Source organism: Equus przewalskii, chromosome 12 (assembly GCF_037783145.1).
Source record: "Equus przewalskii isolate Varuska chromosome 12, EquPr2, whole genome shotgun sequence".
Lineage (NCBI taxonomy): Eukaryota > Metazoa > Chordata > Mammalia > Perissodactyla > Equidae > Equus > Equus przewalskii.
Window position 1 is genome coordinate 40,954,646 of NC_091842.1, and position 27,432 is coordinate 40,982,077.

The 27,432-nt window shown below is 60.1% G+C and overlaps 6 protein-coding genes and 3 non-coding genes across 20 annotated transcripts; 4 read left to right on the forward strand and 5 right to left on the reverse strand.

The window, feature by feature from the left end:
* Nucleotides 1-2,441: 2,441 nt before the first annotated feature.
* Nucleotides 2,442-6,037, reverse strand: GFER (growth factor, augmenter of liver regeneration). 2 transcript variants are annotated; one of them, XR_011524950.1, is made up of 3 exons: nucleotides 4,795-5,905; nucleotides 4,433-4,629; nucleotides 2,442-3,519 (listed from the first exon to the last, which is right to left on the reverse strand). XR_011524950.1 is itself a non-coding variant. In XM_070568797.1 (3 exons), the coding sequence occupies exons 1-3, from the start codon at nucleotides 5,762-5,764 to the stop codon at nucleotides 3,357-3,359; spliced, it is 1,140 nt and encodes a 379-aa protein (XP_070424898.1). In that variant the 5' UTR covers nucleotides 5,765-6,037; the 3' UTR covers nucleotides 2,442-3,356. The 2 variants fall into 2 exon arrangements, 1 of the variants encoding a protein (XP_070424898.1); XM_070568797.1 differs by having other exon boundaries at nucleotides 4,985-6,037.
* On the forward strand, nucleotides 5,675-10,422 carry NOXO1 (NADPH oxidase organizer 1). Of its 6 annotated transcripts, XM_070568804.1 has the most exons (13): nucleotides 5,675-5,800; nucleotides 6,579-6,657; nucleotides 7,356-7,451; nucleotides 7,549-7,647; nucleotides 7,799-7,986; nucleotides 8,092-8,197; nucleotides 8,287-8,367; nucleotides 8,524-8,599; nucleotides 8,701-8,878; nucleotides 9,053-9,234; nucleotides 9,329-9,442; nucleotides 9,753-9,870; nucleotides 9,955-10,422. In XM_070568804.1, the coding sequence occupies exons 6-13, from the start codon at nucleotides 8,132-8,134 to the stop codon at nucleotides 10,220-10,222; spliced, it is 1,083 nt and encodes a 360-aa protein (XP_070424905.1). In that variant the 5' UTR covers nucleotides 5,675-5,800; nucleotides 6,579-6,657; nucleotides 7,356-7,451; nucleotides 7,549-7,647; nucleotides 7,799-7,986; nucleotides 8,092-8,131; the 3' UTR covers nucleotides 10,223-10,422. The 6 variants fall into 6 exon arrangements, with proteins under 6 accessions (XP_070424905.1, XP_070424904.1, XP_070424899.1 ...); XM_070568803.1 differs by having other exon boundaries at nucleotides 7,356-7,647; XM_070568798.1 differs by lacking the exon at nucleotides 7,356-7,451.
* Nucleotides 10,423-10,567: 145 nt separating this feature from the next.
* TBL3 (transducin beta like 3) lies at nucleotides 10,568-17,047 on the reverse strand. 3 transcript variants are annotated; one of them, XM_008506714.2, is made up of 22 exons: nucleotides 16,868-17,047; nucleotides 15,235-15,286; nucleotides 15,060-15,155; nucleotides 14,926-14,973; nucleotides 14,673-14,814; nucleotides 14,515-14,599; nucleotides 14,259-14,429; nucleotides 14,101-14,176; nucleotides 13,928-14,021; nucleotides 13,670-13,851; nucleotides 13,434-13,575; nucleotides 13,275-13,333; nucleotides 13,085-13,188; nucleotides 12,424-12,571; nucleotides 12,106-12,336; nucleotides 11,962-12,032; nucleotides 11,720-11,876; nucleotides 11,590-11,648; nucleotides 11,218-11,321; nucleotides 11,056-11,127; nucleotides 10,806-10,964; nucleotides 10,568-10,720 (listed from the first exon to the last, which is right to left on the reverse strand). In XM_008506714.2, the coding sequence occupies exons 1-22, from the start codon at nucleotides 16,906-16,908 to the stop codon at nucleotides 10,599-10,601; spliced, it is 2,415 nt and encodes an 804-aa protein (XP_008504936.1). In that variant the 5' UTR covers nucleotides 16,909-17,047; the 3' UTR covers nucleotides 10,568-10,598. The 3 variants fall into 3 exon arrangements, with proteins under 3 accessions (XP_008504936.1, XP_070424897.1, XP_070424896.1); XM_070568796.1 differs by lacking the exon at nucleotides 15,235-15,286 and having other exon boundaries at nucleotides 16,868-16,977; XM_070568795.1 differs by lacking the exon at nucleotides 15,235-15,286 and having other exon boundaries at nucleotides 15,060-15,111; nucleotides 16,868-16,972.
* A 41-nt stretch (nucleotides 17,048-17,088) lies between these two features.
* RPS2 (ribosomal protein S2) lies at nucleotides 17,089-24,023 on the forward strand. 4 transcript variants are annotated; one of them, XM_070568808.1, is made up of 9 exons: nucleotides 17,089-17,505; nucleotides 21,792-21,899; nucleotides 22,081-22,260; nucleotides 22,346-22,435; nucleotides 22,732-22,839; nucleotides 23,092-23,265; nucleotides 23,348-23,507; nucleotides 23,717-23,808; nucleotides 23,905-24,023. In XM_070568808.1, exons 3-9 carry the CDS (start codon nucleotides 22,084-22,086, stop codon nucleotides 23,983-23,985), a joined length of 882 nt encoding a protein of 293 aa, XP_070424909.1. In that variant the 5' UTR covers nucleotides 17,089-17,505; nucleotides 21,792-21,899; nucleotides 22,081-22,083; the 3' UTR covers nucleotides 23,986-24,023. The 4 variants fall into 4 exon arrangements, with proteins under 4 accessions (XP_070424909.1, XP_070424908.1, XP_070424906.1 ...); XM_070568807.1 differs by having other exon boundaries at nucleotides 17,102-17,147; XM_070568805.1 differs by lacking the exon at nucleotides 17,089-17,505 and adding an exon at nucleotides 20,373-20,578.
* Nucleotides 18,122-20,420, reverse strand: RNF151 (ring finger protein 151). The gene is given in 5 exon segments (XM_070568809.1): nucleotides 18,122-18,210; nucleotides 18,212-18,663; nucleotides 19,306-19,402; nucleotides 19,730-19,875; nucleotides 20,266-20,420. Coding segments are annotated over 5 exon segments (813 nt in total). The 5' UTR covers nucleotides 20,347-20,420; the 3' UTR covers nucleotides 18,122-18,173.
* Nucleotides 21,471-21,597, reverse strand: LOC139074984 (small nucleolar RNA ACA64). Its single transcript, XR_011525000.1, has one exon. It is a non-coding gene; the product is annotated as a small nucleolar RNA ACA64 (small nucleolar RNA).
* Nucleotides 22,893-23,026, forward strand: LOC139074976 (small nucleolar RNA SNORA64/SNORA10 family). Its single transcript, XR_011524993.1, has one exon. It is a non-coding gene; the product is annotated as a small nucleolar RNA SNORA64/SNORA10 family (small nucleolar RNA).
* LOC139074977 (small nucleolar RNA SNORA64/SNORA10 family) lies at nucleotides 23,534-23,662 on the forward strand. The gene has a single exon (XR_011524994.1). It is a non-coding gene; the product is annotated as a small nucleolar RNA SNORA64/SNORA10 family (small nucleolar RNA).
* A 117-nt stretch (nucleotides 24,024-24,140) lies between the features above and the next one.
* On the reverse strand, nucleotides 24,141-27,224 carry NDUFB10 (NADH:ubiquinone oxidoreductase subunit B10). The gene is made up of 4 exons (XM_008506709.2): nucleotides 26,632-27,224; nucleotides 25,120-25,258; nucleotides 24,727-24,866; nucleotides 24,141-24,299 (listed from the first exon to the last, which is right to left on the reverse strand). Exons 1-4 carry the CDS (start codon nucleotides 26,777-26,779, stop codon nucleotides 24,196-24,198), a joined length of 531 nt encoding a protein of 176 aa, XP_008504931.1. The 5' UTR covers nucleotides 26,780-27,224; the 3' UTR covers nucleotides 24,141-24,195.
* Nucleotides 27,225-27,432: the final 208 nt, after the last annotated feature.

The following is a 27,432-nucleotide window of genomic DNA, read 5'->3' on the forward strand; positions in this document are numbered from 1 at the left end:
TAGGTTACTGGGGCCTTTCCCATGACCCACTGCCCCCTGGCTTCTCCTTCAGAGGGTTCTAGCCTCCTTGACAGAGGAGGAGGATGACTTCTGCCCCCAGGGGCACTTGTCCAGGGGGCAGAGCCCACAGGCCAGCTTGGGTGGGTGTTGGGGCATCTCTGCTCCTTTCCTGTGGCCGGATGTTCTCATTCCGAGGATGCTCACCGAGCCGTCCACACTCCCAGGTCTCTGGGACTGACTTTTGGCTGACATATTTACTTTGGGGCCGAAGGGTGGGAAGAAGCATCAGAGATGGGGAGTTTGGTCAAGCTCAGGGCTAGCAGCTCTGGGCCCCTGCTGGGTCTCTTCCACAGATCCCCCAGCCCCGGGTTAGACAGGGTCCCTTCTGTCGTGTTCCTTCCAGGCCAGCCTGGTAGGGGCCTGGATGACTGCTGTGTTTCTGTCCAGGGCATTGATAAGAAAAGTCTGTACTTTTGGGCATTGACGGTGCCCAGCATGTCACGAAGACCTGTGGAGGTGCGGACTATTATTACCCCATTGTTCAGATGGTAAATAGGCAGGCCACTTCAGTTCTTGGATCACAGAAAGAGCTGGGATTCAAACCCGGGTCCCTACCATGCCATCTGTGTGGACAGACCGTGATGCCTGGCCCAGCCCCCTGGGGAACCCATCCCAGGGCAGGTGTAGCCAGAGGTGCTGCCCACCAGTCTTACTGTCAAGTCCATTACACTGTGGGTCCAATCCCGTCACCTCTCACCTGTTGGCGACAGTTCACCCTCTGTCTCACGCATCATCCTTTTACTTGATCATTTGCATTAGCACCCAAACATGCTACGCTTTCTTCTGTCTTCAAAATAAACCTCCACTCTTGACCTCCCTTCCTCTCCAGCTGTCCCAAGTCACTGCTCCCTTTAGTTCCAGGGGCGACTCAGGCACTGCTGTCCCCACCTTTCTGGAAATGCTTCTGATGTCACCCTCTCCTTGTGTTCTTCCTACTTCATGGGCCCTTTCTTGTCACCCATTCTGATCCCCTCCTCTTGTCCCACCTGTGACCTTGAGGCCAGGGCGTGGTCCAGGGGCTCTTCTCTTCCCTCTATGCTCTCCTTTGGGCCTCGTGCTGACAGCTCAAGCCAGAACCTGCCCTTGAACTAGAGCCCTACTGTCTTAGCCTGGATGCCCTGGCAAACAGTCTGTGGCAAAGTTGAGAGTTTCATGGGGAGTGAAACTTTGGGGAAGTCAGAGTTGGGGAAGAAGAGAAGTGAGGAGGTAGAACAAATACTGATGGCGTGTTCCTGAGCAGACCACAGCTTGGGCTCAGGGAAGGCCGGGGAAGCCTTGTGCTGGAGACAGTCCATCTAGGGGAGGAAAGAGGAGTGACTTCCCTGCCGGCTGCTCCCCACAGGAGCTTTTTTTTTGGTGAGGAAGATTGGCCCTAAACTAACATCTGTGCTGCTCTCCCCCTATTTTGTATGTGGGACGCCACTGCAGCGTGGCTTGATGAAATGGTGTGTAGGTCTGAGCCCAGGATCTGAACCCAGACCACTGAAACGGAGCGTGCAAATTTAACCACTACACCACCGGGCCAGGCCCTCCCGCCTCCTATTTGTGTCACTCAGCTCCTGTGGGCAGCTCCTGCAAAAGCCAGCACTCCTGCAGGGCCAGTTGGGTGAAGGTGCTGAAGAGGCCATGCCAAAGGCTGGCCCTTGCCTAGGGAGAGGCCAAGGCACCGGCAATGTAGGTGACCAGAGCTTTATGACCACAGGGACGGGGCAGTGTTGCTGGGCCATTTCGGCTGGGAGTCAAGGCCTGGGAGCAGGTATAGCTGAGCAGATCCAGGAAAGCCCAAAAGCTGGGTCCAAGTCACCCCCAAACCTGCTCCACTCACAGCCTTCTCCATCTCACTGATACACAGAGCAACTCCATTCTTCCAGCTGCTCGGGCTAGAAATCCAAAGTGACTTTGGCTCCTTTCTCTTGGCTCTACCTTCAGAGTCTATCCAGCGTCTTCTCCCACCCACCCTGGGGCAAGCTTCCCTCTCAGCTGCCGCATGGGTGCCTGGCCTCCTTGCTCCCACCCACACCTGCCTCATCCTGGCTCAGCAGCCAGAGAGACCTTTCAAGTCACATCTCACCATTCCTTGGCTCCAAGTCCTCCAAGACCTTCCTGTGATAGGAGCCGGATGTGAAAACCATCTCCTTGCTGGGTCCTTGAAGACCCTGTGCCATCTGACCGTCCTCACCTCTGACCCTCCCTCGGCACCAGCAACTCAGCCTCCTTGCTGTTCCTGGAATATCCTGGCCCACTCTTGCTGTGGGACCGCTCCTTCCTCCTAAGAAGCTGGAACCCGGACAAGAGGAAGCAGCTGACCACAGAAGGGCGAGGGCAGACCCTGTCCATTACTGCGAGTCCCAGCACAAAACACACTGAAGCCAGGTCCTCAGTCACTTTTCCAGCACTTTATTTTGGTCTCAAGCTCTGAGGAGGCTAGCCCCACGAAGCCGCGGATTAGTGCAGCTATTGAAGGCCACATGCTAGACAGGAGGCGGGCAGCAGGGGAGGTGGACCCTCGGGGAAGAGCCCTGCCTGTGCTTTCCCTGTGAGACTGAGCAGGGTACAGAGCTCAGCCCCCAGGCCTCTTTCCTTTTTTGTTTTTTCCTGACCTAACAACTCTTGCTAATATTTTTTTCCTGCTTTTTCTCCCCAAATCCCCACAGTACATAGTTGCATATTTTAATTGTGGGTCCTTCTAGCTGCGGCATGTGGGATGCCTCCTCAGCGTGGCCTGATGAGCAGTGCCATGTCCGTGCCCAGGATCCGAACCAGCGAAACCGTGGGCCGCCGAAGCGGAGCGTGGGAACGTAACCGCCCAGCCACGGGGCCGCCCCCTAGGCCTCTTTCTTGAAATGCAGACAGCATACAGCCTCTGGGGCTACAGTCACTGCAGCTGTCCCCAGCTACACAGGTTAGGAGACAATGGCCAGGCCTTGCAGGGCAGGACAGGGGAGCCCAGCCAGGCCTGTCATCTTCCTGTGTGGGAAAGTGGGCACCAGGGTGTGGGGTGAGCAGGAGGCCACATCCTGAATGGAAGGGCCAGTCTGGGTTACTCCTGCCTCCTTCACCTGTAGCCCAACCGGGCCTCAGCTGAGGAGGAGGCCATCAGGGTCCCTGCAGCGATACTTCCACTTCTACTCCAAACCTGAGGAAAAGGACCCCATGGGCAGTGTCTGGGGACCACCCAACTGAGACACGACAGGCTCTGGCTCTGACGGACTTTAATTATGAGTGCTCTGTCCTTCTCCAGCCAGGGGGCCCACAGGCCCTGGCTGGCTGCCCCATGGGCTCCCGCTGGCCGCCGTCTAGTCGCAGGAGCCGTCCTTCCAGCCGTCACGCCAGCGCTCATCCACCTGTGAGCAGTCGAAGTCGGGCTTGCCTAGCTTGCGGTTCACCTCATTGTGCAGGCGGCACAGCCACTGGGTGAAGCATGCCCGCGTACGCGTGTCTGGCTGGTTCCTGCGTATCCTGCATGGGGGGAGCAATGGAGGATGGGGGAGGCAGTGGGCCCACTGCCCCTGCCCCACTAGCTCCTTGCCTGCTCCACCCAGAGAGGAGAGCAGGAGCCAGTGAGCTACACCCAGGAGTGCCCTCGTGCTCAGAGGAACAGGCATTCCCAAAACTGGGCTGACCCTGCAGCACCTAGCATTGTGGACTCCTAGGCCTGCTCAAACACCCACCTGGGGAGCTTGGCAACCCTGACAAGAGCCCAGGGCGAGTCATTAAGGCACAGACCAGACAACTTTACAATCTCATAACCATCAAGAAGACTCACCCCAGGATCCTTGGCCCCAGGCAGTGCGTGGAAGGGGTGAGGCCAGCACAAAGGGAAACTGAAAACCACACCCTTTCTTAGCACCTGGGGCCCTGCCTCAGCTCAGCGAGAGACCTCATTCTAATTGCTTCAAATGGCAAGGGCTGTCCTGCCCACACATCCAGCCCAGAAACACCGAAGGGTGGCAAACAACGGCTCTTGGGCTCCTCAGAGAAAAAGGTGGCTCTTGGAAGCAAAAGGGGTGGGTTCTCAAGGTCTTGAAACCGGCAGTCCTGCTCCAGAAGTCAGGCAAAGTGGAGTCCTCCTTAACCTGCCGGAGCCTCCATCAGTGCTAAGCAAGAGACCTCGTGGGGGAAGCCCTCCCTGGGAGCCTGGGAGCCGCAAAAAACAGCAGTGCCCAGCAGCAGACCCAGGCAGCTTGGCCTCCGCGGGGAAAGGAGATGGCTCAGATGATCCCACTCTGTTGGTGGTCCCTGCTCTCGGCAGCCCTCTGCCACCTCTGCACCTGTTTCTCTAGGTTTCCCCTTATGACATCAGCCAGAGGCCCCAGGCCCAGACTCCAGGTGGCAGGCTCTGCTGCCTGCAAACGATGCAGACATAACTTACCTCTTTCTTATGTCTTCAGCACACTCCTCACACGGGTAAAACTTAGAGAATAAATGTATGAACTGGGCCATGTCTTGCTGCTGTTCTGGGGTGGGCAGGTCGGGGTAGTAAGCGGCCAGGGTGTGGAGGACAGCCCAGCTGTGGCGGCCCAGTTCCTCGCGATCCTGAGGACAATCTTCTCTAAACTTGCTGTCCCTCTGCGGAAGGAGGCCGACCAAGGGTCAGTTCATTCTCCCCCGACCAGAAGCCCACAAAGCTCCCCTTCTCCCCGCGCCTCCCAGTTGGAGGCCCATTGACTCCAGACAGAAGTGCTGCAGCCGATCCGATCCCCCTGTGGCTGAAAGTTGAAAGGCTGGGCCTACCTTGGGGGCAGGACTTAGGGACGGCCAAACCTGGGAGGCAAAAGTCCGCAGGCATAGGGCCTCTGGCACCGCTCGGCCTGGGCCTTGGGAGGCCGGCCAGGGGCGCCTGAGAACAAGGTGTGGGGCCGGGACTACGGGTCGGCAGGGCTCGCAGGCCTCTGCGGGAGGTGGCGCCCCCGGGCACGTGCACCTTCTGCTGCGTCCGCATCCACGTCTTGAAGTCCACGCAGGCCCGGCAGGGCCGCCTCTGGGAGGTATCCTTGGCGACCTCAGAATCGGTCGGCGCCTGGGCTGGGGTCGGGGCCGAGGCTGCGGCGTCTCTCCGCCCCGCGCCCCGGCCGCGCGCGTCCGTCACCAGGTCGTCCGTCACCTCGGAGCGCGCGCCGCCGGGCAAGAAGGAGAAGAGGCTCCCGCCGGAGGAGCGACTCCGCTCGCCGGGCGCCGCCATGTTACCCGCGCAATGCCTGCCGGGCCAGCTGGGCCTCCACACGGGCCTCCAAGTCGGCCTCCAGGCCAGCGCGCGCGCCGCCGCTAAGGCGCGGCCACAGGGACTGGGCGCAGGCGCGGAGGCCGGGCCCGGGCTGGGGCTGGGGGCGGGGGCGGGGGCGGGGCCCGGGGCCGAGTCCGGGGCGGGGACCGGCGTGGAGGTGGAGCCGGGGGCCGCGGCCCGCGCCCGGGAGGAGGCGGAGCCGGAGCCCCGGGTTCGGGCGAGGGGCGCGCCGCATGCCCGGGCCAGGGTAGAGGCGAGGCCGGTGGCCCGGGCCGGGGCGAAGGCGGGGCCAGAGGCCCGGGTCCTGGCCGCGCCCCTGGGCCTCGTTCTGCGGCCCGAGCCCGGGTTGCGTCGTCCCTGGCGGCTCTCCCGCTTCCTCCAGTAGAAGATCAGCGTGTGGTGGAAGCCGCGCCGCTGCCGCGCCGAGGACTCGGGCTGCGGCTGAGGCGAAGTCCGTGTTGCAGTCCGCGACGCGCCCATCACTCCGCTCTGACCGGTCCGCGTGCCCGCGGCCAGGTTCTGTGCCCTCGGCTGGGGGTGCGCCGGGCGGCAGGCCGCGCGGCGCCTTGGCAACGCGGGCGGGGCCCTGAGCGCACAGAGGATCGCGGGCGCTAGGGCCTAGGTCCCACGGATCCGCTCTGGCGACCGGCGCCATGGCACCGGGCGCCTGGCAACGCGGGGCGGGGCCGTGTCTGCAGAGAACGTGGCGCGTGTCTTCGCTCCCGCGGACACGTAGCTGCCCGGATGGTTAACCTGCATGAAGGGGTTAAACCCACGTCGGGAGTGGCCTCAGGGATACCTCTGCTTCCATACGTACATTCATTCATTTCGCAAATATTTGTGTAGTGTCTAATCTGTTCCAAGCACTGTTCCAGGCGCTGCGCAGGGCGGGCACAAGACCTGCTCAGTTCATAGTCCAGTGGTCAAGACGGAAAAAAAAAAAAAAAAAAAGGAGTCACCATAATAAATGTTCACTTACGAAGTGTGGTGAGGGCCATGAACAGGGTGTGGTGAACCGGGGAGGCTTCCCTGAGGATGAGGAATCAGCTGAGGAGGGCAGTCAAGGCCAAGGCTGGAGGTGGGAGGACCTTGGCCTCTTGCATGGGCGGAAAGGCCAGTGGGACAGGACCTGGGGAGAACCTGGGGTGGTGGGAGGGGAGGTCCAGAGGTGGGCAGGGGCCCACCAAGGACCTCATAGGCTGCCATAGGAGCTGGGAATTTATTCTAAGGACGGTAAGAAGGGGCTGGACAGTTTCAGTCAGGGCTACGCCAACCTGCAAAATCTGTTTTGCAGATTCCTCTGGAGGATGGATTTCATGGAACCAAGTGAGGAGCACAGGCATTGGGGGCAGAGAGCTGTTGTAGTTGTTTAGGTGAGAGATGGGGGTGGGGACTATGGAGAGGGTAAGAGTGGAAAGGACCCAGGGTTGCTGAGGTTGTGGAGCAGGGGCTGCCTGTTAGGGGAGGGAGAGGACCTCAGCATCCTTCTAGGTCCCTGGCTGTGAGCAAACTGGCCCTTCCCCAGCTTCTCTCTGTTTTCCAGCGGAGCAGTGTCTGTCCCACCCTGGACCCTGCCAGGCCAGCAGAGCCCTCAGGCCCCCAGTGTAGCTCCTCTGAAATTGGGGAGAGTGTGACAGCTGGGCAAGACGCACTCTGCAAATCAGACCCATGTCAGCAGGTGTTCACTGCCTGGTCTTAGGCAAGGTTTGAGGGTTCAGAGAGAGCCACTGGTCCGATAGACACACAAAAGCCCTCTCTCAAGGCCTGAGTGGTTTCCTTGAGGGATGCCCTAGCGTCTGACCCCTCCCGGAGGGCTTGGGGTAAGGGAAGTCCTAACACAAAGCTGGTGGCCCAAAGAGCGGGAAGAACCATCGTGTGCCAGGGTTGGGTGGGACTCGGGAAATCTCTTCTATAAGGAAGCAGCCCAGAGAGGTGAGGCACCTGGACACGCCCTCTTTGGGGATTCCAGGGTATTGCCCTCACCACCCCACTTAGTGGGGGAATGGTCACTCCTGATCTCAGAGGCAGTGTTTGCAGGAAATTGTGAATTCAGCAGTGACTTTCAAAACAGTCCTAGTCACCACCTCCCCGACCTCCCAAGTGTGGGTGACGGCAGAGACGGACCCTCTTCATCCTGCCTCGTCTGCACCACAGGGGAACCTCTGGGGTGAGCCTCTGAGGTCTGCCCCTCCCCAACACAGAAAAACTGACATTAACTATCCATTTAACATGAATTTCCACCTCTGTGACTTGGGGACACCAAGGGACTTTTCCTCCAACATGATGATTGAGCCAAATAAAGCACTTGAAGCCCTTAGCACTGAGCTATTGGTTCCTGATGACAACTGCAGTCAGCTCCCCAGGTGAGTTCAAAGACAGAGCCAGCCAGGGGCGTACCCTGGCAGGTGGCTCTCACCAGCCACAACACTACACAGAGTGTGGGACAGCCGGGAGGGGGGTGGACCAGGCTTTGCGGCCCTTTGATGGCTCTTCCTTCTCCTCCTCCCTTGGCAGATGAGCAAGAGGGCCTCAGGCAGCAGTCCGAGCACCTCCACCACCTCTTCCCTGCCCCTCCCATCAGCTCTGCTTTGGGCACCCCCAAGCCCTGTGCTCCTGACCCTCCACCCAGATCTTTGGCTTGGGGCGCAGTGAGGAAGCTGCGAAGAACCCAGGGGCAGGGCTGCGCTGCAATAACCTGGCAGGTCTGGGGCGTTGCGGGGAAATTCCAACCAGTCTTCCTGGTGCTGGGTATCCCCCCGCCTCTGACAGGGCAGGGAGGTAGTGGGACTCTTGGCCCCTCCCTGCAGGTTCTAGAAGCTTGCAACCAGGACACAAGAGAGCACAACGATGGCAGGCCCCCGGCACCCCGTGTCTGTGCGTGCTGCAGCCTTGTTGCAGACGGAGCGGTTCCAGGTACAACCCAGTGGGGCCCCTGCCAGCTCCAGTGGGGGGAAGGAGTTGCTGGCCAGCCCCTTGGAGCTGCCCCAACCTTTCTCCAACAGAGGTTCACCTTCTCCGTGCACTGGTCAGATGACAGTGACACCTTCGTGTGCAGGAGCTGGGACGAGTTCAGGAGGCTTAATGTGAGTGATCCTGGGGCGACCCCAGTTCCCCCTCACAGGCCTCCTAGTGCCTGATCTCGGAGGCTTCTATGCCCTAAGATCCCTGTAAAGAACCCCCACCCTCCCAAGGGAATCCGCCGGGCTCTTGGAGACCAGTATGCCTGTTCTCACCCTCAGAAGACACTCAAGGAGACCTTCCCGGAGGAGGCAGGCCTGCTGCGGAGATCCCACCGTGTTATCCCCAAGCTTCCGGGTCAGGCCGGCAGGGGTCCCGGGAGGGAGGGGGGGCGGAAGCGGCCCTGTTAGGGGAGCCCTGGGGTGGGTTCCCATGGTCTCTCCCTGTTATGCCCACAGACGCATCGCTTTTGGTGCGCAGTGGGCGCACAGGCCGCGGCCTGGCGCACCTGAGGCAGCTGGACACCTATTTGCGGACGCTGCTGGCAGCGCCGGAGCATGTGTCCCGGAGCCCAACGCTCACCAGCTTCTTTGAGCCGCAACCCTCAGACCTGGATCCCACGCTGCCACCTGGCAGGTGTCTGACCCTCCCCCAACCCCCTGCCTGCAGAAGCACTGGGAGGACTGGAGAGGCATGATGAAGGAAGGGCCTGATGAGGAGCGAAGGCTGAGAGGCTGGGCCGACTTGTGGGAGGGGGACAGGCCACTCTCCGCCCACCCACTTCTCACCTGCGCACACTACCCTTCCCAGCCTAGTGATCCTGCCGGCCCCTGAAGAGCCCCTTCACCGCCCTGCGGGCAGCCTTGCCATCCGCAGCCTGAAAGCTCAGAGCCTGCGCTGCCTGCAGCCCTTTCACACTCAGGACACACGGGGTCAGCCCTTCCATGCGCAGGCCCACGAGGCCCTGAATGTGCTGCTGCGACACCCCTCAGGTGGGGCTGGGTGGGAGTCAAGGAACTTGCCCTTCTGCCCCAGGGTTCCCAGCCAGACTCCAGGTCTGAACCCCCGCCCACCTCTTGTGCACAGGCTGGTGGCTGGTGGAGAATGAAGACCGGCAGACAGCATGGTTTCCTGCTCCTTACCTGGAGGCGGCGGCCCTGGGCCAGGGGCGAGAGAGGGGAGTGCCCCTAGGGAATAGTGGTACGAAACTAACCCTCCTCCCCACACCCACTACCACCGTTGGGAAGTATGCGAAAGGCTAGGTGGCCCACAGGCAGCACCTGAGCCAGGGGAGTGAGGCAGAGAACAGCTAGGTGATGGCGTGGCCCCGTAGTGTATGTGCTTGCTCCCCACAGCAAGGGGAAGCCCCAGTGGGTTTTAGAGAGGTCCCTGACATCTTCGGAGATCCAGAGGAGAGCCGGGAGGTGGTGATTCAGCAGATGATGAGGGGACCAAGTGGTGGGGGTCCTGGCCTCTGCAGCCCCAGTGACTCCCAAGCACCCACTCCTAGGGTCCCAGTTCTGTGCTTCTTGTGCCTATGAGAGCAGCCAGGCTGATGAGCTGTCAGTGCCGGCAGGGGCACGTGTGCACGTGCTGAAAACATCTGACCGTGGCTGGTGGCTGTGCAGGTGTGTGGGCATGGGGCTTTGGCTGGGGCCCAGGCTAGCCCAGACCAGGCACGCACTAACCAAACCCTGCCTCCTCCTCCGCAGGTTCCGCGGGCGTGCTGGTCTTCTCCCTGCTGTGCTGCTGAGGCCTGACGGGCTGGGCGCACTCCTGAGTGGCCCAGGGCTCCACTGTGGGGCCAACAGTGGGGAGGATGGTGCAGGGGAGGCCCGAAGCTCCCCTGAACCTTTCCAGACCATGACCATTCCCCCTACTGTGCCGGCCCGACCCCCACTGAGTGCCATACAGAGCCGCTGCTGCACCATCACCCGTAGGGCACTGGGGCAGGACCGAAGGGATCAGGGACACCCTTGAGGGTATGTGGAACTGCGTGGAGAGCTGTGCCATGCACCCCACAGCTGGAGCGGCAGACCAGAGGCTCCAGACCCGCAGGATGACTGATGGCAGCCACACCACCCCTAGGGCTGGGGGAGGAGCATTTGAGAGTGGGTCTCCCTGGCTGGCAGGGCCAAAAGGTTACTTCCTCTGAGTAAAGCTCTTCTGGTTAACCCACACCCTGTGTCTGTGCTGAAGGGCAGGCCCTGCTGGATCTCCGCCAGGCCAGGGCACAGGGATGGGGCTGGCAGGTGGCCTGCTAAGGCTGGACAGGGCTGTGCCTAGGACCTGAGGTGAGACAAAGCCCAGACAGAAACAGGGAGCTGGGGTAGAAAAGGACACCTTTCTGCGTGTTTCAGAGGGTGGAGGGGGGCACAGGAGGGGCCACAGGGAGGGTGGGCAGCTTCATGTTGTGCCATAAGAAGTCCAAGAAGGTAGCTGCCTGCAGCGTCCGGCTGAGCCGCTGAAAGTGTCGCTCTGGGGGAGGACACAGGGTTGTCAGGGGGTCAGTGGAGTCTGGCTGGGCTGCTCCCTGCCCCGACCCGGGGCGATGCCCACATACCAGTGTAAGGCAGCAGGGCCTCAAGAGAGGCCCGCACGCCCTCGTAGGCCAGCAGCTCTTCCGGGGCCTCATGCCGCAGGAGCACACCCAGCACAGCCTGGGCCTCATGGCAGTGCCTCGAGTTGGTGTTCCACGTGACACAGAAACGCAGCAAGGCCTCTGTGGGTCACAGGGACGGTCAAACCTGTCCGCCAGGCCACTCCACCCTTACTAGTCATTGTCCAGCCCCCGCCCGCCCGCCCGCCTGGACCTTTCTGGTCTCGCCGCAGCTGGAACACTGTGGCTTCCAGCTTCTCGCAGGCCTCAGGGTCCCTCCGGATGGCTGTGGGAGGAGGGCAGACTGAGCCCCAGGGAAGGGGCAGGATGGACCCAAGAGACCCCCCCGCCGTCTGGCCCCTGAGGCAGCACTGACCCTGGATAACAGTCAGCACGGTGTGGGGCCGGTCCAGGGAGATGGCCAGGCCCAGCGCCCGCAGGTATCGCTTCTCTTGGAGCAAGTTGTCCAGTTCTTGCTGCCTGGTGGGAAGGAGACAGGACAGGGCCACTGGGGGACCTGGCTGGGGCAGAGCCATCAGGGAGCTGGCTCAGGAGCCAGCAGCCCAGGCCTGAACACCGACTAGTGCTGAGCTGTATCACTGCTCCGAGCTTCAGTTTCCCCATGCCATAAAGCAGGAGTAATGCTGATACACCCTACCCTGAGAGAGGGGCTGACGCTGATGCGTGGGATGTGCCAGACACGTGGGTGATACTCACAGGGAGGCTGCGTGGGGACCACCAGACTTACTTGACCACCTGCTCCTCCCGCTTGGCCTGCTCCTCTGCCTGCTCTACCTCGGTCACATCCTAGGGTCAAGACTGGAGTCAGACTGGCACCCCTACACTGCCCCACCTGCTCCACCCCCAAGGCTACAAACCTTCCAGAGGATGACACAGGAGTCGCTGGCGCCAGTGAGGGCATGGTCATCTAGTCGGCTGCAATGCAGTCCCCAGACCTTGTCCTCATGGGCGTCCAGCGTCCGCACACACTCGTTGTTCTTGATGGTCCAGAGCTTCAAGAGCCCATCAGAGCCGCTGGGTTTGGAAATGGGAGGAGGCTCAGAGCTGGGGACTGTCCCTCAGCTCTCTCCAACCCCCGCCCTGCCCCGAGCCCACTCACCTAGACAGCAGCTGCGTGCCACGGCTCACAAAGGCCACCTTCAGTACGGAAGCATCATGCCCCTCGAACGTCTGTAGGGTGGGGAGAGGGAGGGTATGAGATGTCACCGAGTGGGGAGTCAGGCCTGGGGTGAGGGCAGCTTACCTTGAGGCAGCTGAAGTCCTGCAGTGCCCAGAGCTTGACGGTGCCATCAGCTGAGGCTGTGGCCAGCACCTGGTCCATGGGCGAGAACTGGACACACCAGAGGCCGCGCCGGTGGCCCAAGAAGACGCCCAGCAGCTGGCACTGTGGCAGGGCCCAGAGCTTGGCTGTGCGATCCTGTGAGCCTGTGGCTAGCAGCTTGTCATTGGGGGCAACAGCCACACTGTTAATGTCCTGTTGATGGGAGCAGGCAGCAGCTTGGACCCTCATCCCAGCAAGGGCCCTGCTACACCCCCGCCCCAGTGTGCTGTGTGTGGTCACCTTCTCATGGCAGCGCTGCGTGGCCTGGGCCTGTAGGAGGACAGGTCCACCGTCTGGGACTGTGCTCTTGGACAGCAGGGCTTCGGGGAGGGGCCACAGCTTCACAGTGCAGTCCTGGCTGCCTGTCACCAGGAAGGTCTCCTTCAGCCTGAGGTCCAATTTGGGGAAGAGGGAGACATCTGCTGAGCCCCAGCCAGCCGTGTCTGCCAGTGCACCACAACTCAGGCCTACCAGACCACGGGCCAGACCAGAAGAACTATCCCAGAACGTAGACAGCCCATGTCACCCCCCACACACCTCTAGGACCACGTGCCTGCACCCAAGCCTGTGCCATCCACCTCGGTGCCACCACATCTGATGACTTGGTTCCAAGAATAAGACTCCCAGCCCTAGATGTAGGGAGCACCTTCTCCACCTGAGCCTTGTTCAACATTAAACTCTCTGTCCTGAGGCCCCTCTCATTTTATCCACTCAGTCTCAAGGCCACTTCCAAGGAACCCCCCACTGGCGCCTGGGTTTTCTGTCCCACATCCCTGGACTGGAGCCTCAAAGAGCAAGACCAAAGCCGCCTCCTCCTCCTGTCTCCCTGAGCTGCAGCCCCAGCAGCAGGGCCTGGGCCTCCGCCTCCACGACACCCTGAACCCAAGCCCTGACCAACTACCTGGAGCAGCAGATGGTGCCCACGCCATGTGTGTGCCCGGAGCCCTGAGCCACACAGGCCACCTTGCCCGCCTTGTTCATCCTCCAGATGCGGATGCTCTGATCCTGGGGACAGGAGGGGTGAGGACAGAGGCTGGGTTAGGGTTTCCCACCTGGGGACGGGTACCTCCACACCTCTTGGGGTGCCTCACCTTGGCACAGCTGGCAAAGAGCCACCCTTTCCGGAAAACATCTAAGGCCAGGACGATGTCTGGGAGAAAGTGGAGAGGGAATGGACAGAGATCAGTTCTGGCAACAGGTGGCGATCCATCCAGCATGGGGTCCTGGGGGCATCAGCTTGACACCCTCACCTGTGTGGCCATGGAGAATCTGGCAGGCCGATGTCTGCAGCTCAAACACTTTCAGGCAGGGGCTGTTGGAGGCCACGACAACGTGGGAGTCCTCAGGCCCAAGGAACCGGACATCCAACACCTCCTCGCTGTAGCCAGCAAACTGCAGGGACAGGAGGGGTACACACCAAAGCCCGCGTGACGGAGAGTGGGAGGCAGTGTCCCCAGGCCGTGGGCTGAGCAGGGGCAGTGCTCACCTGTTTCTGCAGCTGCAGGGAGCATGCCTCGTAGAGCAGCAGGTTGTGGTCAGCAGTAACACTGAGGAGCAGGCCGGCAGCGCGGGCCAGGGCGCAGTGGGTCAGCTCCCGCCCGGGGCCTGGCAGCTGCGGCTGGGTGTACACACACTGCCCAGAGGCTGCCTCCCACACGCGCAGCATGCCTGTGCGGGGACAGGGGCTGCTGGGACTCACAGGTCCGTGGGACTCCCCCAGCCCCTGCTGCCTGCCCTCACACACCTTGGTCGCCAGCTGTCAGGAAGTGCAGGCCTGTGGACTTCACACCCAGCTCAGGCGCTGGCTCCTCTGGCAATGTCACTGCGGCCTCCACGCTCTAAAGACGAGCGAGTCAGAGGTGGCAGTCTCATCCTGCCCCGCCCCCCTCACTGGCCCTGGCCCCCTGGCTTCCCTACCTCAAACACTGGCACAGTCTTTGTGGCCTGGCAGCTCTGCAGGTCCCAGACAATGCAGATTTTGTCTCGGCCTGAGCTGGGGGAAATAGCCACTTCAGTTCCTGGGTCGAGCTGTGGCCCTCCCCTTCCTGCCGAAGCCTGGGTGGCTGGCCACTGACCTGAGCATGGTGTGGCCATCGGCACTAAAGGTCAGTGAGGTGACAGCGCTGTAGTGGGCAGTCAGCATAGCCAGGCACGACCGTTCCTGCAGTGACCACATGCGGATGGTGGCGTCTGCGGCTGAGGAGAAGAGCAGCAGGCGTGCGGGGTCCGGATGGAAGGCCACCAAACTGCAGGCAGGTGGGGCACAGTGGCTGAGTCGTGCCACCCCGATCATGATGCCCCGCACACCCACCCTCTGCTGCCCCTACTCACTGAACGACACCCGGCGATCCCCGGAAGTGGTGTGTCCCATAGTGCCGCATGATGTCCCAGACACGCACGGCCCCATCACAGCCGCCTGTGGGGACATGTTTGCGGTGACGGAGCTCGTGTGCCCTCCAGCCGGCCTACCCACCCAGTCAGGGCCTTACCTGTAGCTAGCAGCGTGGAGGTGGGGTCGAAGGCCATGGTAGCCACAGGCGCTGTGTGTATCGCTTTCCACAGGCGGATGACACTGCCCTCTCGCCAGGCCCACTGAGCCAGTAGCAGTGCCCGACTGGCTGTCACCAGCACCTGGGGGAAGATACAGCTCAGCCAAGGGTAGAGGCACAGCCACCCGTCTTCATCGACTCAAAATTTGGTTGGGAGATACCAGAGCCCACCTTCTGTCCCTGCCCCATATACCTCATCGTCAGGGCTGAGGTCAAAGGCAGTGATGTCCTCCTGGTCCTCCTAGGGGCAAGAGTGGGCACACAAAATGCCATGAGAATAGGCTGTCCTCCACACTAGCACCTCCCCCTGGCTCTCCCTGCCCTCACCTGCTCCAGGCTCCGCAGCACAGCCCCTGAGGCCACATCCAGAATGTTGACTCTGGTACCACAGACACAGAAGAGGTGCTGTCCAGTCTGGTCCAGCTAGTGACAAAGGGGTCTCAGCCAAGGTAACTCTGCAGCCCCTTCCTGCCCCCCAACTCTGCCCCTCCCTGGGCTGTACCTGCACCTTCCCGCCCTTGTAGAAAGGCTCGATCTTGCGCTCGACAGCATAGCTGGAGGGAGGACACAGGGAGAGAGTGAATCACTCACCCTCAGTCCCCAGTGCCCAGCCCTGTGCTGGGTGCTCTCCCAAAGGTCAATGAATAGGCCCCTATCCTTGAGGAGTTCCTGGGCAGCAGCAAGGATGCAGAGGGGTGGGAAGTGATGAGCTCTTCTCTCTGTTATCTTCTTTAACCCTCTCAGCAGCGCTGAGGTGGGTGTCAGTACCCCCATGTCACAGAGAATTTGAGACCCAGAGCTGGTCAGTGATCTACACAGGGTCCCGGAGCAGCACAGGCAGTCCCAACACCCAGAGATGCCCCAGTGGGAGCAGGCCAGGCCTTGGGGGCCCCCTGCTGGCCGTGGGAAGCCAGGCCTGGGTACCAGCCCAGAGCAACATCCTCTTCAACATCTTCATCCCTGAGGTCCAACCTGCCCCTTCCCCAACCCTGGCTCCTTCCTCCATCCCCAGCTTGGCCTCATCCCACTCCCCAGGCAGCCCTCATTTCTGTGGCCTCATACTGTCCTCTTCCCTCCCTCTGGGTTGCCACCATGCTGGTCCACGCCACTGCACTCTCCCCTCTGGGCAGCTGCCCAAGCCTCTTCACCAGGCCCCTACCCACTCTCTCAAACTCTGCTGCCAGAGAAGCCTTTTAGAACATAACTCTGTTTATGTCACCATCCTGCCTTAAAACTCTCGACTCGCCTTACATGTTTCCAAGGCTCTGCCCAGAGGAGCCTCTGCTGACTTTCCCAGTTTCACACAGGCTGTTTCCTCTATGCAGCCTGGGCCTCTCTTCTGGGATTTCAGTGTCACCTGGCTAGTTCCAATGGGGGAAGCCTGATTGCCAAGATGAAACAGAGCCCCCACCTCCCGCCCCCCCCCCCGCCCCGCCCCCAAGTCCTGAATCCAGCCAACCATGCAGGAGAGGTGCTCTCAGGACCCGGGGATTCCCTTCGCTAGTGCTTGTCACAGCCACTGATGGAAATGAGTTGCTTAATACGTTTATCCCACCAGGCGCTCCACATGGCAGGTCTGAGTCTGGCCCATCCCCGGCACTAAGCACTTAGATGTTCAGCAGAGGCTTGGGGATTGAAGATGCACAGGATTCAGGGCCTCCTGGGCCACTGAGGACCCCCCACCTCCTGACCTCTCTTTCTGCTCCCCGGAGAAAAGGGACAGCAAGTGAAAGCTCCCCAGGCCAACTGCCCCAGATGTGGCTCTTCCTCCGCTACCTGAGGGGTGAGGGGTCCTGCTCCCGTCCAGGACCAGCCTCGACTTGTGCTCAGTCCGCCCGTTCCTCCTCCTTTGGGATTTCTCGTCCCCGTCCCAGCCCCAACTGGCTCCTAGTTTAATTAACCGCGGCTGGCTGCGTCCGGCCGGGCTCCAGTGCCCGCCCTGCCCGAGAGCAGTCAGGGTCGGCTCTCCCACCTTACAATACCGCACCGACACGACCCCGCGGGCCGGTCCCGTACACCCCCTCCCCAGACCCGCATGGGCGCCCGGGCCACCGTCCACGGTGGGAAACTTCGCTACTCCGGCTGCGAACCCGCCTCCCTCCCCAGGCGGCGCCCGCAGCCACGTCCTGACTCACTTGGCTTTAAAGCGGCTCCCTCCGGCCGCGGCCTCCGCCATGTCGCCACCGCCGCCACGGCCGCGTGAGGGAGAGCGGTGCGACACTCCGCCCCGCCGGCGCGCTGTGATGACACCACCACCGCGACTACCGTGGCGTCATCGGAACTGCGCGCTCGGCGCCATCTTTGCTATGGGCAGTGGCTGCCGCGTCAGGATGCGGAAACTGGCAAAGGCGTTCCCGGACTGGAGGGTGGGGCGTAGAAGGGCTTGGAAGCGACTCCGGCCCGCGGGGTAGATTGGTAGGTGACTGGGTTTGTCAGCTGTCCGGCCTTTTAATGGAAATTTAAAAAGGCATTCGTAGGAAATGCTTACTACAATAATCCCAAGACTCCTGTCTCCTGAGCATCCTGGGATTTGGGGGTGCGCTCCGTGAGTAGATGGAGCCGTGAACCCTGCCTCGGGGCTCACGGTCTGGTATGAGAAAGAACCCAAGTAAATGAACAGATCGAGTAATTTCAGAGTCGTTCAGATATTTATTGAGCACATTCTGTGTGCAAAGTACTGTTGTAGGCACTTGGGCGACACCAGAGAGGAAAACAAAACCCCTGCTTGCCTCACGCGCCAGTGGGGTGAGGGCTGGGGGCTGGGCGGAGGAAGGTGAGTGATTAGTGCTGTGGGAAGAATAGATCTGGGTAAGGGATGGAGTGGGGCAGGAGGTGCAATTTTAAATGCGGTATTGGAGGAGGCTTCGTTGAGAAGGTGACGCCTGAGCAAAAACCTGAAGCGGGAGCCTGTGGTTATCTGAGGGAACGGTGCTTCAGGCTGAGGGACGGCCAGTGCCAGGCCTGGCGTTCAGGAGGAGCGACAGAAGCCTGTGCGGCTGCAGGGAGTGAGGAGGGAAGCGAATAGAAGGGCAGCGGGTCAGAGACAGTCCTTGTGAGGAGTCGGCTTATACTCCCAGTTCAGAGTTTTGAGCCATTTGTGCTATTGACTGTGAAGCTGGTAAACAGATTGATAGAAAGTCACTGGGAGAGGATGATTGGGGAAAACCTCTGCAAGGAGGAGACATTTGAGTGGAAAGAAGAAACCAGGCAGATGGAGAGCGGGAGAGGGAGGGGAAGAGCCTTCAGGCGGGGGGAATAGCCAGGGCGAAGACCCAGTGGTGCGAAAGAGCTTGCAGAGGTCCAGGGGAAAGGCCGAAGTGTCCCTGCGGGCTGCAAGTAGTGCCTGGAGAGGTGGGGGGCGCAAATGTGATAAGGCTGAGGCCAGCAAGCACAGTGGTGGCCGGGGCGGGCCAGGCCTGGGCTCCGCATTTATTTACCCCTCTATTTACAAGGTAGCTTGGCCCTGGGTCCCCCACCCCTCAGCCTCAGTGCTGCCTTCTGGGGTTGCCTCGGCCTCCTCTTGGGGGCCGCCCAGGAGCAGGGCATCCTCCTCCTCCAGGAAGTCTCCCAGCTGGGCCAGCTGCCGGCGGATGAGGCTGGTGGTGCGGTACACCTTGCGCATGCGCCGCAGCAGGCCCAGCACCAGGGTCCGGCTGCGCTCCTGCCGCTGAGTCCAGGCGTTGCGCAGCTCGCGGTAGCAGTTGTGGCGTACACGCTCGGCTGGGCCCAGGGTGGCTCCACAGCCCAGGGTGCAACGCTGCTGGGCACCATGCGGGCAGTGCTGCCGGTGCTCGGCCAGGGCCCCACGAGGCACTCGTGCCGTGCAGTCCTCGTTGGGGCAGGCCATCAGCTCGAAAGGGCATGAGTCCTGGTGCCCCTTGCGATGGACCAGGGGACACGTGACCACACAGCCAGCTTCAGCGTTCTTGCACTGGGGGTAGGGGAGAGCACCGTGTGAGCCAAACCAGATCGGGATTGCCATCCCATGAGCTGCGCACACCCCACAGAATCCCACGTCCATGACATTCCACTGACCATGAACCAGTGAACTGGAAGTCCCCCAAACTCTCCCCAGTGATGTAGTGGACAGAGGGTAGCAGTTGGGCAAATGCTTGGAGGTGGGAAGAATCTAGATCTCTGAGAGGAGAGGGGTAAGGCCTGAGGCTTGGAAAACAGGGAGGTTCATGGCTGGTTGTTCTGGCCGGTTGTATGGGTTGTACATATGCCAGACTTTTTTTGGACCTCAGTTTCCCCATCTATAAAATTAGGGGGCTGGAGAGTAATGGCCAGCGCAGCAGACACTTCTTCCTCTAAAATCCATCTCTAATCTCCACTTTACAGTTGCAGCCTCAGGGGCTCGAAAAGCTTAAGTAACTTGCCCAAAGTCACACAGCAAGTAAGTGGTAGAGAGGTGACAAACTCAGCCAGGTCTGGTGACCCACAGGCTGCAGTGTGTGTTGGTGGAGCAGAAACCCTCAGTTCTGAGGATGGGATTCTCCTCACCCCCTCTCCTGGCCCTGCCCGACCCCCAGCAGGGGCCAGGAGGGAGGTGGGAGTGGGCCCTTCCGGCTACCTTGACTTCCAGGCGGCCGATGGTCTTCCGGAGTTTATTCACATGGACCATCTTTTTCCGCTTCACATCTTTCCTGCAGCATGGACAGGTCTTTTGTCTAGAAGGAGGCATGAGTTGGGGTGATGTTGGGAGTGGGAAGGGAGTAAGGGGCAGCAACATGCCTCCCCTAGTGGTCCTTTTTCTCTAGCTAGAAGAGGCATGAGAGGACTTTATAGGGAACTCTTGGCTTTAAGGCTGGAGCCATGATCTGCAGATACCACAGGGTGAGGGGACCCACATATTTTAGTGTCCCAGGAGATTTGGCAGCTGAGTCTTAGGGCCATGATGACTCAGTGCTTGGCAGACCTTCCTCTCTGCTCTGGGCCACTGGAATGGACACGAGCCCGGCCCCTGCTGTCCCAGCCTCTTGGGTGCCCAGTAATACCTGGCTAGCCACTGGAGGATGCACTTCTTGCAGAAGACGTGGCTACATGGCAACCTCACTGGCCTCTTGAGAACCCCGTGGCAGACGGAGCACAGGAAGTTGCAGTCAGGAGGGCTGGCGAAGAGGTTGAGATCATAGCCGCCACTCTGCAAAGGCCAGGCCAACATCAGGACCTGGCTGGGACCAGGATCCGGCCCCCCCCCTCCCGCCCCTGACTCCACACACTCAGAGGGAGACCCCAGGAAGCTTTGAGTGGGGAGGTGGGCCACATGAGAGCTCCCAGCAGGGGGTTGGGGCAGCACTCACTTGGAGGGGGCAGCTGTGAGGGTCAAGACTCTGCACGACTACCAATCCCCAGCTGGGGAAGCTAGACTTGGCCTGACGTTAGACCTGCTCAGAGCCCTCAGTGTCCCATTTAGGAACCTGTAAGCCACTGTCCACCCTTTCTCAGAGTGAGGGATGGGGGCCAGCTCTGGGTAGGTCTCTGGAGTTAGGCACAAATCTAAGGGCCAGAGGTAAGAGGGTCCCAGGCTCACCATGATCTGTGTCTGGACAGCTGCTCCACTGACCCCCAGGGGCTGAGGAGCCTCCATTTCACAGCAGGAGTGGGCTGACATCACAGTGGTATTGTCCAGCTCAGGCCAATCACAGCCCTCGTCCAGGGCCCACTGGGACCCTACAGCACCTGGCACTTGTTCCCCTCTGTAAAGGGTCACAGAGGGGTAGGGGAGCCCGGACCCGGGACATGTCCCTGGAGTACCTGCCTTGGGGGTGGCTGACAGCTCATACCCAAGCAGCACTAGGCCAGGAACCAAGCTTCTGGGGGCTGCGACTTCAGCAGGAGTACAGGTTGTTCCCTTCTCCTTTCTCAGTGCTGCCCAGGTGGCCAGATCTCCAACAGCTTCAGACACCCATTATCAGGTCTCTTAGGATGGAAGACCAGTGGTGGTAGCTCCAGGATATAGACCAGGGAAATGAGGACCAGATACCCATGCAACCTGCAGTACCACAGCAGGGGGGCCTAGCCTGTGGGAGAACCTCCCAGAGCAGGTAGACTCTGACCATGTGGGTCAGAAAATCTTGGGGAAAAGAATTCCAACCTGGAAAACTAGCATGTGCTCACACATCAGAGAACTGCAGGTTCGGTACCCGAGCATTAAGCTTATCAAATCCTGAAGACCCTAACCATGTCCTGAGAGCAATAGGGAGCCACCGCAAGCCTTTGAGCTGTGAATCTTACACTCCCATCTTGGCTCCTGGGTTGCAGGCCCAGCCCAATCAGCTCAAGTTCAAGGTACTTTATCTGATGTGGAAGCTATGGGGTGTGGATAGACCCATCAGTTTCAAACCTGGCTCTGCCACTTACGGAGTGTGGGACCTTAGGAGTCACCTGACAACCCCCGAGACCCAAGTTCTCCCCTGGAGTGGTATCCACAGCGAATTGGGCTGGCTGGAAAAGAAGGAGTCCTAATAGGGTCTCTCCTCCACTGCACATTGTGGTCTGAGGGTCAATAGATGCATTTCCCAGGCTGACGGGCAGAGGAACAAAGATATCCAGACACAGATAAGTCAAACTCACACTTTTATTGAAAGAGGAGAGCAGAGCCCCCTCCCCCGCCCCCCGCAGTACTGGCGGCGTAGTCCTCAGGCTCGGCATCCGGGTGTCCTGCAGGCAGAAGACAGGGTCAGGGGTCAGAGGCCAGAGCACGCGAGCAGCTGCGCCGGGAGCGGGAGCGGCGACTCGTGTCGGGGCCTGGGTTTCACCTCCCCACACTGAGAAGTGGGCGGTGAGCTGAGGCCTCCGGTGGCTCTGGGCGCCGAATCTCACCCACGGCCACAGCCAAAGCCGCAGGTGATTTTCAACCAACGCCGATCTCCCGACCACCACCCAGCGGACAGACCCACAAGCTCCCGAAAACCGGACATACCTGCAGCCCGAGAGGCTAATCTGCCGCTGCGCGGGCATTTATAGCCGGTCCCACGTCACGCAGATCCCGGGGCTGCGGACCCGCAGGCACGCAGGCGCGCGCCCCCACGGAGCCAATCACATGCTGTTTTATAGGCTCTCGCGTACTCGTAATCGGGGCGGGGCAGCCGAGATCTCGCGGCACTTGGTGTGACATAAAAGGTTCTTCCCGGGCGCCGTCGTTCTTCTTCTCCGAGAAAACACGTGAGTGTTTTTTCCGTCCTGTTTGCGTTGTGCAGGCCTGGGCGGCGGGAATCCGCGGGCATCGGGCGGGGCCCAGGCTTGGCGCGCCCGCGTTCCCGGGTGGGAGCCGCGATCTGGGCGCCCCGGGCGGCTGCGGATGCCAGTGCCTCACTGACTGGCTGGTTTTTGTCGTTTTCTTTAGCAAATGGCGGATGACGCCGGTGCTGCGGGAGGGCCTGGAGGCCCCGGGGGCCCTGGACTGGGAAGCCGCGGAGGCTTCCGCGGAGGCTTCGGCAGTGGCGTCCGGGGCCGGGGTCGCGGTCGTGGTCGGGGCCGGGGCCGAGGCCGCGGAGCTCGCGGAGGCAAGGCCGAGGACAAGGAGGTAGGTCCGGGCCGTGCTCGTGAGACGGGCCCGTGGGTGGCGCCTGGCGGGCGGCCGTGGTGACAGGCGCTTTCTCCTCCTCCAGTGGATCCCCGTCACCAAGCTGGGTCGCCTGGTGAAAGACATGAAGATCAAGTCCCTGGAGGAAATCTACCTCTTCTCCCTGCCCATTAAGGTAACGCGAGGGTCCTTTTTCCCTGGGCGGGTCGGTCTCTGGGAGACTCTTCTGGCGTCGGGTCGAGGGGTGCCATTGAGGGGCCCCAGGCTCCGCGTTTGAGAGGTCGCGTGAGTGCGTGGGGGGTGTCCCATCTGACAGCTGGTATTCAAGCTGGGGAGAAAAGGCCGGGCACCCGAAGACCAGTTCTCCTGTTAGGAAGCCGCGTGAAGGCTCCCAGTGATGAACATTCAGAGTGGGTGGTATTTGCGTTAAACTTATCACTGAACGTTTTTGTCAAATCTTTTTTCTCGCAGGAGTCTGAGATCATTGACTTTTTCCTGGGGGCATCTCTCAAGGACGAGGTTTTGAAGATTATGCCGGTGCAAAAACAGACCCGTGCTGGCCAGCGGACCAGGTTCAAGGTAGCCCAACCATCGTGTCCTCCTGGGCTGTTTCTGCCAAGGCGCTTTGTCAGACTCTCTCAGCTCTGCATGGTTACACTTGTTTGCACGCGTGTGACTTTCGTAATGGGGAGAGAGAGAAAGGATCTCCTCGGGATCTCAGATTGGCCTTGTGGTGGCCTCTCTTTCCTTGAGGGGCGCGACAGGCCCTGGGCTGTGGTTACTAATGCTGTGTGAGCCACTGGACCATTAGCCATCTCAGTCTCTTTACAGGCATTTGTTGCCATCGGGGATTACAATGGACATGTCGGTCTGGGTGTGAAGTGCTCCAAGGAGGTAGCTACTGCCATCCGTGGGGCCATCATCCTTGCCAAGCTCTCCATTGTCCCCGTGCGACGAGGCTACTGGGGGAACAAGATTGGCAAGCCCCATACTGTTCCTTGCAAGGTAGGTTGGGCGCTTTTGAGTGATAGGGCCTACAGTGGTGCAGACTCCAGCTTCAGTCTCCTGACTTCCTCCTTTTCCTTAGGTGACAGGTCGCTGTGGCTCTGTGCTGGTGCGCCTCATCCCTGCCCCCAGAGGCACTGGCATTGTGTCAGCCCCTGTGCCCAAGAAGCTCTTGATGATGGCTGGTATTGACGACTGCTACACCTCGGCCAGGGGCTGTACTGCCACCCTTGGCAACTTTGGTAAGTGGCCCACACATGAGCTGTGGCCTCTCTCAGCTCCACTTAGTCACACTCAGTGTGTGGTTGGTGTATTTTCAGAGAGAGAGAGGAAGGCCCTCCTAATGCACGACAGACTGGCCCACAGTGGCCTCTCTGTTCCTAGGAGTGCAACAGCTTTGGTCTTCATCTGGGATCTCAGATGAATCCATCAACTTTCTGGTCTTTTCCAGCTAAGGCCACCTTTGATGCCATCTCTAAGACCTACAGCTATCTCACCCCCGACCTCTGGAAAGAGACCGTGTTCACCAAGTCTCCCTATCAGGTACTAACTGCCTGACCACCTTGTCAGTCTAGGCAAATGTGGGGGCGTGGGGTGGCGGCAGCAGGCTTGGCTATAACGAACGCTTTGTCTGTTTAGGAGTTCACTGACCATCTTGTAAAGAATCACACCAGAGTCTCCGTGCAGAGGACCCAGGCTCCAGCTGTGGCTACCACATAGTTTTATACAAGAAAAATAAAGTGAATTAAGCCTGTTAACAGTTGTCTTGTTTAGTGGTGTTTGAATTTGGAAGGGAGATGGGGCCAATTAAGAATCAGAATAAGGCTCATGGGTTTGTTAAGGTCAAGGGCTGAAGGTGACACCAGAACCACAAACAGCTTTTGTTACTCTTTATTTTAGTAATGGCCGTAGTCGTGTGAGGGGGCTGCCTCAGGCAGCAGCTGCCTCTTTAGCGGCTTTTCTCTCTGCTAGCATCCTCTGCTTCTGTTTTGCCAGGCACTTCCTGGCAGAATAATGGGCCCCAAGGTCGTGATCTGCAAGAGATGGGAGGAGAGGGGAATCATGGACCACTTCTGTCATGGGGACAGGAGTCTTCACTACATATAGAGGGAAGAAAGGCAGGCAGCTAAGATGGATTGAGCAGAAAGGGAACTCCAAGCATGGTGATTTTATGTGGGACGTCACCACAGTGTGGTTTGATACCGGGTGTGGAGGTCTGTGCCCTGGATCGAAACTTGCCCCAGGCCACCTAAGCTGAGTGTGTGAACTTAACCATTACGCCACCAGGCTGGCTGCAGCATGGTGATTGTTAATGTCTGTAGAAACTGTCACAGATGCAGAGCTGAGAACCACTGTTTTAGCAGAATTTTTAGCCCATAGTCGTGTGGAGATTGGATATAGGGTTGGGGAAGCAGGAGGACCCTGAAGGCAGGGGTCAGGCCGGGGTGGGGGCTCACTCACAGCGGTCCTGGTAGGCCTTGGCCACCTGGGTGAACTGCTCCAGCTCCTTGGCACAGTTCTGCTTGTAGCTCTCGCCTTCCCTCTGCTGACAGGCCTTCAGCCTTTCCTGGATAATGTTGACAATTTCTTGATCGACTTTGCTGAAAGAAAAAGGAACGAGAGAGAGAGAGAGCATATAAGGAATCCTTTCCTTGTACCCAAGAAGAAGAGAATGAAAGGACATTGGAGCCCTACAGTCTGGCCCCTCTACCCCAAAGATCTGGCCCAGCAGGTGTCGTTTCTGGCTGACCACCATCCCATGGTACTCCCGGGGAATGATGGCCCAGCAGGATATGCTCGCGGCGCTGGGCTCTATTCCCCCACTCAGAGCGAAAGCCCAAGGGCAGGACGTACTAGTCTCTTCTCCATTGCATTTCTGCTTCAAACATGCACAAGATGTCCTTTTCCTTGCACTCGGTGATGTCTGGCACGCGGCGGAACTCCCGGTGGTAGTAGTAAGACCTGTTCTTTGCATGCTGCCGCTCTATAAACTCTGCAAAGAGAAGACCCAGGACTACTGGTTTGGGCAGGCCATGGCTGGGATGGGCTCTTAGTTTTGTTTCTCAAGCTGTGGAAGGAGCGGATTCCCCAAACGTTCTCAGCTTTACAGACTGGCAGTTGAACTCTCAAAAAGATGTGGCTGGCACAGACAGACTGGGCTACAAAAGGTGATGTCTGCCATTTATGGAGAGCTTCCTGAGAGCCAGGCATCATCCCGTGTGCATTATCTCACTTTGTCCCCACAACCCTACGGGGCAGGTCCTTATTTACAGACAGGGGACTGAGGCCCAGAGAGACAGCAGGATTCAGAGCCCATGCTCTGCAAGCCTGCAGGCGCTACAGGTGCCACTCAACTCCCCCACAGCACAGGGACGCCACTGTGTAGGCCGATGCCTAAGAGGGAGCCGCCAGCAGGGAGTCTAGTCCCAGTTCTGCCACTGCTGACCTTCGGCCTCAGCTTCCCCATTGGTAAATTAGCAAGTTAGACCTGGTGAGCTCTCAACCGTCCAGATATTTAAGACACTTTCCAAGAAACTGCTATAAAAAAGAGGGAGCCAGTCCACTGCTGTGCCTTTTCCAGATCTTGGGGGTCTGGTTTGCCAACTTTATCCCCCCTAATGAAAGAGTCACTAGAGCATGCTATGCACCCCGAATGTTTTGTTGTTGTTGAACAAATGACCTGATTAATTAAGTGCCTGGATGAATCGCCTGGAACTAGTGACTGAGGGCAGAGCACGCTCCTGCTGCTGCCCCATGAAGCTGGCTGAACCATAAACTGGGCAACAAGGAACCGTTTTAAACCCTTGCCTTGTTGGGACCAGAGATGGGGGGAACTTGGGCAGCTCTCAAGCATGAGCACACACGGAGGACAACCCACAGCACATTTGGGTTGAGGAGGCCTCGGCCAACACCTGACCGTCTGGGTCATTTGGCAGGCGTGCAGAGGGTCAGGGGAGAACCCCTTCATTTCAACTGCCCCTTGCTGACCGCCTCCTGTGCACACCGCAGGATGCAAAGCGTGCAGGGAGACGGGTCTAACAGCCTCAGGACACAGACGCTTGCGATCCGCAAAAATCCCTATCATCTGGGGGAGGCTGGAAACCAGGGGTGCGCGTGGGGGGTTCCCCAGGCGACGGGGGCCGGAGATCAGTTAGGGGTCCTGGGGTAGGAGGGGGGCCGCCCCGGGAAGCGAGTCCTGGGGTGCAGCGGGGGGGGGGCAAGGAGGCGACGGGGACAGCAGGTCTCCGGGAAGGGGCCCCGGGGTGCGGCGGGGGGGTGGTCACGGGGGCGAAGCCCGGGGTACGGGGGACTCCGAGGGGCGGCCGGGGGCCCCGGGGAGCGGTGGGGCCCGGGTGGGGCCGGTACCTCTCACGAGGGTCACGGGCCGGTCCACGAGGAGGTCGAAGGCCTTAGTCAAGTAGGTGATGGGGTTGGGCAGCGAGGTCTGCGGCGACGGCGCTGGTGTGCGGCGCGGGGGCTCGGGGTACACGTCCTTGTCCCAGCTATCCGGCATGGCGGCGCTCGACGGGCTCCGCTGTCGGACGCGCTGCCCCGGCCTCCGCCTGGGTCCCGGGGCCTAGTTCGCCCGCAGCAGAGGACGACCGAGGGCGGCCGCGCCTGCGCAGGGCGGCCGGCGGCCGCGAGGCACCATGGGACTTGTAGTTCGCCCGGCCGGCCACGTGTGGGTCAGGGAAACGCTCGCAGCGCGGGCGCCCCCACGTGGGACCGCGGCGCCATTGCACACGCAGGCCCCTCCGTCGATCTCTGTCCGGAGCGTCTACCGTGGGCTGGCGGCCCCCCTCCGTGCTTGGGATCCAGCGGTGAAGGATACGGAGATCCCTGCTTGCGTTCTAAGAGGAAACAGACACGGGAATAAGTAAACGATTCGTTCAGATCCGACGGCGTGCGGGCACGTGCCGAGTGCAGCAGGGAGCGTATGAACAGAGCTGGGCTCTTCTGGAGAACTCGGGCCAGTAAAGCAAATAAATAACACAACAAAGTCAACAAATAACACAAACGCCCTACTCTTCCAGGAAGCCTTCTCGGATTGCCCATTCCCTACAGCCCTCTCTGGTCTCTGCTGTGTCTGCCTGGGCCCCTCATGGGACCAGCTAATACTAGTGAGCTTGAGGGGACTGTCTAGGGCAAAGCAGGAGGTAGGGGTTG